The following is a 12,131-nucleotide window of genomic DNA, read 5'->3' as shown; positions in this document are numbered from 1 at the left end:
TTGATAGTGATACTCAGACACCAAAACTCACAATGAATAACAGCTGAGTGAAAAGAACAATTTTGACATTCTTACAGTGAGAAAAAATCCTGGTTGTCAGAATTTGTAGGAAGAAACAATCTCACAAACCCAGCACCTTCAAAGGAGGAGTTATGCCATGGATTTTCCAATAGTGATCTGCAATGTCTTAGCTAAATGAGTTTAATGCAAGCAACACCCAGTTGTTAATGATATGCAAAGCTCCAAAATGATAGTTCAAAGGTAGGAACATAATGTAATCAAGTCCAATTACAAATACACCAACTCTTGTTTTTTCATTAATTATTTATTAATTCTGGAGGGAGAAGCCTCAAGTAGGAAAGAAGAAGAAAAAAATGATACTATACTATACTATTCTATAAAAGTATAAACTAAGTTTTGTTTTGGTATTTTTTTTTCACTAGACCAAAATACCATATGTATCCTCAAGAAGAACCTTCCTATCTTCTAATTCAACCATCCAAACCCAACCAAACTTAAGGAATCATATCCCTATATTATTACCTATACTCCAAGTTCAGCCCATTCTGACACCTATAAAGCCTAGTTCCCCATTTGATGGAAACCCAATTTTAGGGTTAGGCTTCTTGGAAGAATTCCCTAAAATTAAGGGTTTGCGTAGAATCTTCTAGCAAATAAATCAACAATTTTATGGGATGCCTATGGGTTGTTCTGAAATAGATGGAGTTGGAGGGAACACTAGGAAACAATTTATGGGTTCTACCCGATGATGGAAAAACACGTGCATTGTTTACGAACTCCCTAGGGATGATTTTGAGATATCTAGAATCAATACGGAATGTAATAAAGAAATATGGGATGTATCAAAACTTCCTAGGAGACCTATGGGTTGAGTGGGGAAGTTTTTGGGATGGTTTGGGTTGTGGATTTGGGTAACAGAAAGTAAAAGGATTGTTTGGGGAAATTTTAGGGTTTTAACAAACCCAAATTGGATGATGATGTAATGGATATGGGACCTAAGGGGAAGTTGGGAGCCCAACGGTAGGGTAAGGAAGGTTTAGGGTTGATGAAAAAAGGATGGATAATGAGACAGGAAGGTTTCTTGGATTCTTGAAGAATTCTTGGTAGTCTTTCTTCTTTCCTTTCTTTTATTTTCTTCCTTTTTTACTTTCTTTTATTTTCTTCTTTCTTTACTTTCTTTTCTTCTTTCTTTTCTTTCTTTATTTTCTTCTTTTCTTTCTCCTTCACTTTTCTGTTTTTTCTCTTTCTTGTAATTCTGCCGCAGGTCAGAGAGGGACCGAGAGAGAAAGGGAAGGAGAAGGGGTACCACAAGGGGTAGGAAAGGATGGGGCTACTGCCTAGGGTATTGCAGGGGGTAGGAGGGGATTCTTGGTGGCTGCAATGGGAGGGGAAGGGGTTTGTTGGCTGTTGTACTTACTTGGATTCAATTCTGCTTCTGGACAAGATGGGAGATCTCGCGAGATATCTACTATCTCCAGATAGCGAGAAAAGATGGGAGATCTCGCCAAAGGTGGTCCAACCACCTCTTTAGGGGGTTTTGAAACCCCTTGTCTCACTCGAGAGAGGCATATCTCCCCTCTCTCAAGCCTCTCTCTCGCTGCAATTTGGTTTTTTGCCTGAAAAGTTGATTTTTTGCCGGAATTTGTTGGGGATTCAACTTCTAAACATCCTCAACACATCTACAACAGCAGATTATTATCATTCAAGCCTATTTCAACTAGATCTTCAACAAAAGTAAGATTTTCCCCTAAATTTGAATTTTTTTTCAAATAGAATGTTCTACAATAACAATAAGTGTGTGTGTAGTATAAATATATGTTGATGTACTAACTTTGATCTACACTTTCATGGAAACAAATTTAATTTTCTATTATTATTTTTTTTTTTTGAATTTTGTATTTAAAAAATATATTAACTAAAAATTAAAATTATAAAAATTATAAAAAAATTAGTTATGATATGAATGTGATTATCACTTATGTTAAACTACATTTAGAGGGCTACAATCCCATGTATTCATATTTTGATTATCATGCTTGTTGTATTTTTTTCTTTAAATAATTAAATAAAATAATTATGAAAATAATATTTAATTAAAATTTTATCTTTTTTTTTTTAAATGATGTTTATATTATATAGTTTATTTTAAAAATACAAACATGTCTGTTTGAGCATTGTATATATGTTATCTTAGAACAAAGTGTGTTTTGTTGTTTTATAAATTGTTTTTACATAAAATAGTTATAAAAATAATACTTTATTAAAAAATTATCTTCTTTTTTTTAAATGATGCTCATATTATGTAGTTTATTTTAAAAATACAAAATGTTTGTTTGAGCATTGTATATATGTTATCTTAGAACAAAGTGTGTGTTTTGTTGTTTTATAAATTGTTTTTACATGTTTTTATTTATCTAAAAATTATTCTAATGATTATTTGGGAACATTCATGTATGTATTTCAATGTTGTACACTTGTATCTTAAATGGCAACTAGTGGGAGTGGCGGCACTGGTAGTGGGACTCAAGACCGTGCTTGGCAACATGGGGATCCACTTATTGCCGAAAAGAAAAAATCCCGATGCAAATATTGCCTCAAGACCTTGAATTCTGGTGGTTCAACCAGATTAAAGCAACATTTGGCTGGTGGCTACAAAGATGTTTCCAAGCGTCCCAAGGTTCCGTATGAAGTGCAAAAAGCAATTGTAGCAACTTTAAAGGGAGGGAGACAGAAAAAGGAGGCAATGGCACAAAAGCAAAGGGAATTTGAGGATACAATGTTGGCTAGACCTTTTGTTGATGTTGATGAGGAGTCAGACGACGATGAGGAGAGGAGGAGGGTTATGGGTATTGAGTCACAGGCCGAGTGGAGACAAATGAAGGCTGCAATGGAAGCTATCAAACAATCCTTACATTTTGAGAATGTGAAGCAATATGAACATACAAGAGGAGCAAGTGGTTCAAAGTCAAGGGCATCCATGCCACCTAGACATAGTTTTCATGGAAGTGAGAGGACCGAAAGGAGGAGGAAGACTAGACATTATGATGCCACATTTGACCAAGACCCCTCCCTCTTCAAGCATCAAGACATCTATCAAAGAAGCATTCCATATATGTTTGTTGGAGGTAAAGAAGGCAGTAGGGAGGAGGAAGCTAGGTTAGGAATCAGCAAATTCATGCTCTACAACAACATTGCAGCTAATGTAGCCAAAACACCATAATATTAAGGGATGATCAATGCAGTTGCTAAGGCAGGTGTAGGGGTTAAAGGCCCAATAGCTTGGGAAGTAATGAATAAATATTTACCAAAGGTAAAGCAGGAGGTGGAGGAATACATTGGTTCATTAAAGGAAAAATGGACTACATATGGTGTTACTGTGATGGCTGATGGATGGACTGGTCCTACTAGACGGTCCATCATTAATTTCATGTTAAGCTGCAATGGAAAGACATCCTTCCTTAAGTCAGTGGATGCCTCAAATAAAATCAAAGATGCTGACTACCTTTACAAGCTTCTTAGGCAGGTGGTCCTCGAGGTAGGGCCAAAGAATGTTGTCTAAATGGTCACAAATAACGGTGCTAACTTCAAAAAAACTGATGAAATGTTGATGAAGAAGAAGAGCAGCAGGATCCACCTCTTTTGGACACCATGTGCAGCACATTCGATTGATCTTATGTTGAAGGACTTGGGGAAAAGAAAGTCAATCAATGTTGTGGTTGACAGGGCTAGAAGGGTAAGTAAATTTATTTATAACCATGGTTATGTGCTGAAAATGATGAGGAACCACTGTAAGGATGATCTAGTCACACCTGGATTGACTAGATTCGCCACCAACTATGTAGCTCTGAAAAGCTTCCAAAAGAAAGTGGTGGGTCTACGGCACATGTTTGCAAGTGAGGAGTGGTTTAATTGGCGTGGATCTAGCCATCCTAATGCAGTACTAGTCCAACAAATCATTGCTAATGATTCCTTTTGGAGGCAGCTGAAAAGGACAGTGAGCATTTTAGAGCCTATTGTGCTTGTTTTAAGGATGGTGGATTCGGAGAAGAAGCCCACAATGCCCCACATATATGCTGCCCTCCAGCAAATGAAAGAGTTGGTTAAAGCTGCTGCCCTTGGCTCCTTCAAATCCTAAGAGAGGATCATCGATGATAGATGGGAGACGCACTTGATGCATCCTTTGCACTTGGCTGGTGAGTCACTTTTAAGTCTTTAAGTTTTTGTTGTATACTTTAATTTACATTGTTAATTTGTTATAAGTTATAACTTATAATTTATAAACAAGTAAACAACCAAATCACTAACCAAATTTTTTATTTCCACAATACAAGCTTACTACCTCAACCCAAAGTACCATTACAAGAATGATCTGGGGCTTAATGTAAGGTTGATGAATGCGGTAAGATGTGGTGGAGAAGTTTATGTCAAATCCCGTCATGCAAGGCACAATTAATGGAGAGGTGAGAACTGAGAACTTATTCAATTGTTTCCTCAACTTCTTACATTAGTGCATATACAATAGTATAAGTACAATAATTGAAGAATTGGTGTACAGATCAAGGAGTTTAGGGATGCCTCTAGGAGTTTTGGAAAGCAATCTGCGGTTACAACTAAGCAAAAAAATGATCCTAGTAAATAGTTCATTACTATAACTTCTATAAGTCTATAAGTCTATGACTCTGTAAGTGATAACTGATAAGTTATATAAATATTAAGATTTACTTGCCTAATGCATTCTTATATTTGGTTATACAGCTGACTGGTGGGTGATATATAGAACTAGTGTTCCAAATCTCAGGGACATAGCAATTAAAGTACTCTCACAGACTTGCTCATCCTCTAATTGCGAGAGGAACTGGAGCACCTTCTCGCTCATCCATAGTAAGGTACGAAACAAATTGGGGAGTAAGAGGCTCGAGGACTTAGTGTATGTGCATTACAACATGAGATTGAGAGTAGGGCACATACAAGATGATATAGATGACGAAAATCAAGAACCGATTGAGTTGACTGATATATTCCATGTGCCCCCCGCAGAAGATGAGGAAGATGATGTCATATATCAGTGGGTTAGGGATCGAGGTGGCCCAGTGCTGGATAAGCCAAGAGGGAAGCCGGATCCTACCATTGTTGTTGCTATGGACCCAGATGTTTTGGCTAACCACATGTCTTCTGATGAGGGTCAGGTTGCTGTAGCAGCATCAGTAGGACCAAGTGTACCATTTTGTGGAGCCACCTGTCGACTTGAAACAAACTGCAGTGACGTCTAGTAGTGGGAGGTCAGATGATGCCGATGATACCAAAGGGCCAAGTGGCCCAAGTCAGCCATCAAGTCATGGAGGCAATCAGGCTAGTGGTGTTGCTAGTGGAAGTCAAGGTCAACAAAGGGAGTCACCTCCACCAAGTCCGAGTCATCCGACACATGCGAACCACAATTCCCCCATCTCTCGAACTTATACTAAGAGTAAGAAGAGCATATCAAACCAGGGGCAAACGAATGATGATGCGAGCATGCAAGATCTTGAATTAAACATGGGAAGCATGAGCCTAGATCATGGTCACAGTGATTCACAACAGCAAAGTTTGGCCAGTTGGCAGTCATCGGGGTACCTATACGAAGATCACAGCACCGGGTCAGATTACATGGGTATTCTTCTTATGGAGATCATGTTATTCCTCAGGACCCTGCACCTGAAGAGTACACATATGGGAGTGAAGGTGGGTTGTTAACTGAGTGGTTTAGAAACCCCAACCCACATACTCAACAGCAATACGAACAACAACAACAACAACATGATGGTCCTTCACCCACCCACAATTGACGGTTATCCCAGAGTGCTATTCCTCTAGTATTCTAACATGGAGACATATCAGTTCCATATAAACCGACATATGACATACTACAGTGATGGGTTGATTTGGGAGTCATACGTGGCTACCGTTCAGAATCAGTTGATGCAGAATGCTGAGTGATACTCTTATTGTCTTATAATCTTGTAAGTTGTAAGTTGTAACTTTGTAAGTTGTAAATTGTAATCTTGTTACTCTTGTACTCTTGTGACTTGTGAGTTGTGATTGTGAACTTATGGATTATGATTTATGACTTACTAAAAGTCTAAAACTTCTAATGGTTGTAAAATTCTGAAGACATTTAAGTTCTTTGATAGTGATCACTTGATGTGTAATGTTAATGTATTTGATACTTGATAGTTGATAACTTGATTTATTTGATATCTCCACATTACATGTTATCTAACCTAGCATTTCACAGAATTTCGGTTTTACACATAGGGTCGACTTAGAAGACATACTTAGGGTTATTTTCTCACAAATCTAAGGCCACCAATGTGTTCAAAAGGCCTTACATAGGCTAAATACCAAGTTTCAGCCCAATCAGGGCCCTAAAACCCACCGAGATGGGCCATCGAGATTACTCCAAATTTTTTGTAGATCTCGACCGAGATCTCGCCATCTCGGTCAAAATCTCGTTTTTTTTTGAGTGGCGAGATCTTGCTCCCACCATGCTTCTGGAGTTGTTGATTGGCCGCTGGAACCTCAGGATGGAATGCTGCAATTGAATCTAAAAATCTGTCGTGGCCCTCCCAAAGAGAACCACAACCGGTTTCCCGCAAACAATATTCAATTCTTATTCAATGCAAACTAAAGTTTACAATCATAGGCTGGCTTAATTATAGCCTTGCATCAAAAAGAAAAAGCTTAACTCAAACTAGGAGACTTTATTTGGACTCAACTAGAACTTAGAAACCAACTTAACTAGCATCCCAATTACAACTAATTAACAACCACATAAACTAAAAGAACTCTTCTTGAAACAAAAGACTATCTATAAGAATCCTACTTTAAAGAAAGACTCCTAAGGACTCAAGAACTCAACTAACTAAAACTTTTAGATTAGACTGGACTCTGAAAATTAATCCAATACTGAAATTAAAATCCAGCAAATAATTAGGCTGAAATTGACCAAATTACCCTTTTAGGGTTCAGCTAACCCTAGGTGCACCACTTTGGAGTGGTTTTGGGGCCCACTCCAGGGGTTCAGCTATGGGCTGAATTCTGGTTCAAATCACCATCTCAAGGAAATTATCCCATATCTGCCATAGGGATTGGCTACATATCCTTGATATCTTAAATATCATAATGGTATGATTTTTAACCACGAAGAACTAACATTTTCCCCTAAAAATCATCCCATCACAATGCATATAAAAAATAATCCCCATATCCAAAACCAATATTTCAAGAAGCCCCTTCTTGGTCCCATATAAGTTGGTTTTCTTAAGAGATCTTGGAAGAAGTGGGCCTCATTAAATAGGGGCTGCATCAACAGTAAACCACCACAACCCTGTAACTTCACTTAGCTTTCAGGTCAAGTTTAGGTTTCAGATGGAGAACCAAGTCTGTAGCTTCACTCGCTTTTCTCAGAAAGTTTTGAATGGTTAAGATCTCAAATATCTTATCCTTCTTCCCATATCTCCCAACCCACCCCGACCTTCCCTGTCCATGCCACATCAGATTTAGGGTCAAGATTCCAGCTGACCAACATACTGAACATGAGTACATCAGATTAGACAATTTTATGAAATTTTTAGATTTAATTTGATATTTTTTAGTCCTTGTGGGTTGGTATGGTTTATTATTGGTTCTTTTAGATTTAATTTGGTATCTCTTTGAGTCCTCGTCAGTTGGGTATGATTTCTTATTACTTCAGTTTTGAGTTATTTTATGTAATTGGGTTTGGGTTGATCCATGGGTTATTTTTATTTAAATGTACTTTGGGGAATTCCAATTTTGCCCAAAATATTAGATCTGGGTAGAGAATTGTTTAGGGTTTTTCCTGTGAATTCAATTGTAGGGGTGGGATGAAGTTATTTTGTTTATTTAAGGACATGTATGGGAGAAAACAAAAATCAATGAATGAATTAAATTTCTGAGTAACTCTTGCGTAAGAATCCCCTTTATAGTTTTAATAATTATGGGTTTCCCTTGTACTTAATGCAAATACCCTACCCCCATTTCATTATTGTTATTTCTCTAACCATTATTTTGCAGCCTGATAAAAAACCAGCAGGTTTTTCTTTGTCCTTTGTTATCTTTCACTACTTTTCCCTATCCCACTTTCTTTCCTTCTGCAGTAGGTACACTAGTATAAATTTCTAAAGTTCTTTACATTTTGATTGACTGCATTTGTATGTTAGAATAGGATCATGACTAGGTCAGCAATTATTTTCTTGGGTTTTTGATAGATCTTGCACTCAAGTACGGTACAATGCCTTCATCCTTATCCCCATATTTCCATATTAAAGCCTTGCTTTGTTATGTTATCAGTTAGGGCCGAATTGATCTTACTTTGTTATTTATGTCTTAACTTGCATGTTCACCTGATTATAGCTGCTGCATTTCTCCTATTTAGTTGCCTAACCTAAATACCTGTAATCAGCCTTGTAGGTCCCATAGTTTCTAGGGTTTCCCCTGCATCACCAAACTGTTACCAACCCCACAAGTAACCTTAGCCAATTGACCATGTTGGGGAAAAAGGGGCAGGCAAGGATAAATATCCAAAACTGAACAAACAAATACAGGTGAACAAGATTCTTTCTCCAATACTTTCTCCCACAGTATCAGACAGAAAACAATTCCCTTAAACTGATGAATACATAAAATCATTTTCAGGGTCAACACCTGATCTTGCTAACTCCTAATTGACAATTGGTGCCAGCAGAATAATGCATTTAATTGAAAATGGAGTGAGAATATGACCTAAACTCAGTCCATATTTCAGCTGCAGAGCCTGATGGAAAGAATTTCCGGCATATTCTAACCAGCGAAGTCACAGCCTCAAAATGCCGTTGTCTCAATCTCCACCCTTCAGGACCTGTATTCCTGTATCAGAGTTGAAAAGTCATGAAACTAACATGATTAATAGCATATATAGAGTTTCCTGAAACACAACAACCCTGTCCCCTCCCACCCACCCGACAGAAAGAAAAAAAGAACCCTAAAGACAAACATTTGAACTAGAGCACAATTGCTGCAGACTAAAAATTCGGCACATCAATAAAAGGAAGTGAATTCTGGAAACAAAATTTCATGATAAAAATCCAGAAAGGAACACAACCAGGAAAGATAAAGGTCTATATTCATTCTGGAGTATGATATCCACAAGGCCCAATTGTAGATGAAGCATTCTGCTAGGACGAACTATGTCTGTGGCATGGATACACATTGACTGATATATTATTCAGTAATCTGGCCACCATGTGATGATTTCATGCTTTAAAAGCACAAAAATAAAAAAATATTTCACTTTTGATTGCAGATTAAAATATGAAACTTGAAATTCAATGTTTTAAGAATCTGAAGCAAAATGGGAGAAGTTAAAAAATGAAATCTCACCTTGTGAAGTGTGTATTCATTAATGTGTTGTAGAAAGGATGCCAATGGACTTTCAAGGACAACTTCTTCCCATACTTCTTCAATAATTTGACTAGAATATTTCCCCATCTAACCTAATCAAAGTAAATGGGCTTTTTAATTTTCCCCATAAAAAGCAACAATAGAAACATAGGAAACAGATTCCATGATATAGTACAACTTGAAAGTTCAATCCTACCTGGGCATAAAGCTTGCTTTCTGATGTAAGAAACAGTTCTAACCCAACATCCACAAGTGTCGCCACATCTTCTAAGGCCAAGTCACTTTTAGCCTTCACAAAACTGCAATTTAGGGGTGGGGAGGCCAGAATAAATAAGTACATATCATGCAAAACAGTTTGTCTGCCACCTTCCATTTGAAATCAACAGAGAGACTGACAACCTCTCAAAGGAGGATGGTACAATTCCATTTGAAGCTTAATCATCCAGAATAGCACTTTTTCAGTACTCAATCAGAATGGTACTCTAACAATGAACCTAAAAGGAATCACCAACTGTGAATTATGCACTGACATATACATTCATATGCACATTACACTTAACTTATTTATTTAAAGAAGGGACTCCTAGTTTCCCAGATACAACCATCGCAATAACATTTTTTCCTTTGTTATTCTTACAAATAATCAACCCTTTGTTTGATTTTAAAAAAAATACTGACATATATATTATGCACTAACATGTATAGTCATATGCACAATACACTTAGCTTATTTATTTAAAGAAGGGACTCCTAGTTTCCCAGATACAACCATTGCCATAACATTATTTTCCTTTGTTATTCTTTCAATAATCAACCCTTTGTTTGATAATAGATAAGAATATCTAAAAAAAAAAACTCAAAGCAGTGAAAAGACCCTGAATCAAAATGGATACAAGACAGCCATAAGAAAAACATATGTCACAATTGATAGCAAGACAACAAAGATTAACAGAGAACTTTGACATTCCACCCCATCATTGGATAATCTACCAGAGCTGAAAAAAAGCCGACCCAAGGTCTCATATTGAAATAAAGAAATAGAAGTAAGAAAACGGCAGCAAGATTGACATGAATCAATCTATTCAAGTCAAACTAAATGTGAGGCTAAAATAGCAACATTTTCCTTTTGGGTAGACGCTAAACAGAAACACAAGACCAGAACGCTAACAAGACACTCATGACCAGCCACAGCTGGAACAGTTCATGCACTGACATGGATGAAAGAAGACCTAGTCATGCCTGACCTTCCGCAAAATATAAAGCTTAATCTCAGCTAGATAAATGTCAACTCGATCACCAATATAATAAACATCAGGTGGGCTAGTGATAAATCTGCGCTTCTTTAACACCATGAGCTTCCATGACAATCGTTTAGTTTAGACTCGACTGACTAAGCATTGACTGTAAATAAAAAGTATGTGCTACTTTCATTGAAGATTCCAGAGAAAAGCCAACAAGAAAAATAGCTGTAAATGAATTACAAATATAAAGAACGTCAACCTAGACTAATGAATTATGTAAACCAACCAACTCCGAAGTTGCGAAGCACAAACAGGAGATGATGAGAATTGGCAGCGAACATTGAAAGAGAATTCACAAAACAGAACTATTGATCACATAAAGAGAAGGAAACCAAATTAAACCAATTCGCTAACAAAATCATAGATAGAAGCAGAACCATCCCAGGGATGAAGCTGGAAAAATGTAAAGACAGCAAAATTCAAAACCGAAATGAACCAACTTGGCAAACTAAAAGTGGAAAGGAAGTATGCAACTCACAGGTCAATGACTGAGATCCATTTGAGCGTCGAATACACAGAGTCAGGATCATCTGGTCGCCATAATTCCTTCACTGACCTCACAACATAGGCGAACGATTCCTTCTCGTTCTTCGTTTGTTCGGCAATGGGTGGAGGAAGCCAAGCATTATAAGGATGCATTTCTCTAGTTTCTGCGAGAAATCCGAACAGAGAGCCTGTTCTGAGAGAAGATGAAGAAAGCCCTCTGAGCTGTTTTAGATAGTTGTGGCCTTCTGGGGCTGGTGATACTTTATAACTCCTTCCTTTCTTTTGTCACAAGAAAATAGAGGGGGAGACCGGGAGAGTCAAGCGACTGTGTATGCAGTGTGAACTGTAAAAATTAAAATTAAAAATTAAAATCATAAATTCTAAATTATAAATTGGGTCATCGGGCAAGGAAATAAATAGTTAATTTAATAGGAGATAACGGCCTGCGTCGGTCACCGTATTACAGCCGTAGGCGGGAATTTCCAACCGATACGATGATTTTCGCGTTCGATGACTAACTACGGGCCTACGGCTCGATCGGGGCGGTCCTGAATTTAATCGGACGTTGCATGTTACTTTGACTAACCGGTTTAACTTTTCCCGTGTGTCCCCCTTGCGGGTTTTTTTTCCGTCGAGAAAACTTCGCCGAGTGGCCAATGGAAGATTAGTGGAGTAGTTGTGAACATCACTTCTCAGTGGAGAAGTTGTGGATTCAACCCTTTTCGACAGCATATATAATATCATCATCCCCGTTGGGGTAATCTGGGTATTTCATGTATTTACCTGGTTTGTTATTGAACCGTCCGGTTCATGTGCTTGTATAAGGCATAGTTGGGCTGGTTTATTTCATTCATGTATGCAAACAGTGTCGAGGGTTTCGTTTTGTGA

At 37.6% G+C, this 12,131-nt stretch overlaps 1 protein-coding gene across 1 annotated transcript in view; it reads right to left on the bottom strand.

Annotated features, from left to right (window-relative positions):
- Positions 1-11,524, bottom strand: part of PA200 (proteasome activating protein 200) — a 34,172-nt gene extending 22,648 nt beyond the window's left edge. Inside the window, exons 1-5 of the mRNA XM_089140865.1 lie at positions 11,236-11,524; positions 9,653-9,755; positions 9,436-9,548; positions 8,800-8,922; positions 76-177 (exon numbers count right to left, since the gene is read on the bottom strand). Of these exons, the coding sequence (XP_088996991.1) occupies positions 76-177; positions 8,800-8,922; positions 9,436-9,548; positions 9,653-9,755; positions 11,236-11,396 (602 nt within the window). The 5' untranslated portion in view covers positions 11,397-11,524. The remainder of the gene's footprint in view (positions 1-75; positions 178-8,799; positions 8,923-9,435; positions 9,549-9,652; positions 9,756-11,235) is intronic.
- Positions 11,525-12,131: the final 607 nt, after the last annotated feature.

This window comes from Hakea prostrata, chromosome 11, assembly GCF_041222555.1.
Source record: "Hakea prostrata isolate BN-2017 chromosome 11, UWA_Hpros_2, whole genome shotgun sequence".
Classification (NCBI taxonomy): domain Eukaryota; kingdom Viridiplantae; phylum Streptophyta; class Magnoliopsida; order Proteales; family Proteaceae; genus Hakea; species Hakea prostrata.
The sequence above is the reverse complement of the archived record's forward strand: the minus strand, read 5'-3'. Positions and strand labels throughout refer to the sequence as shown.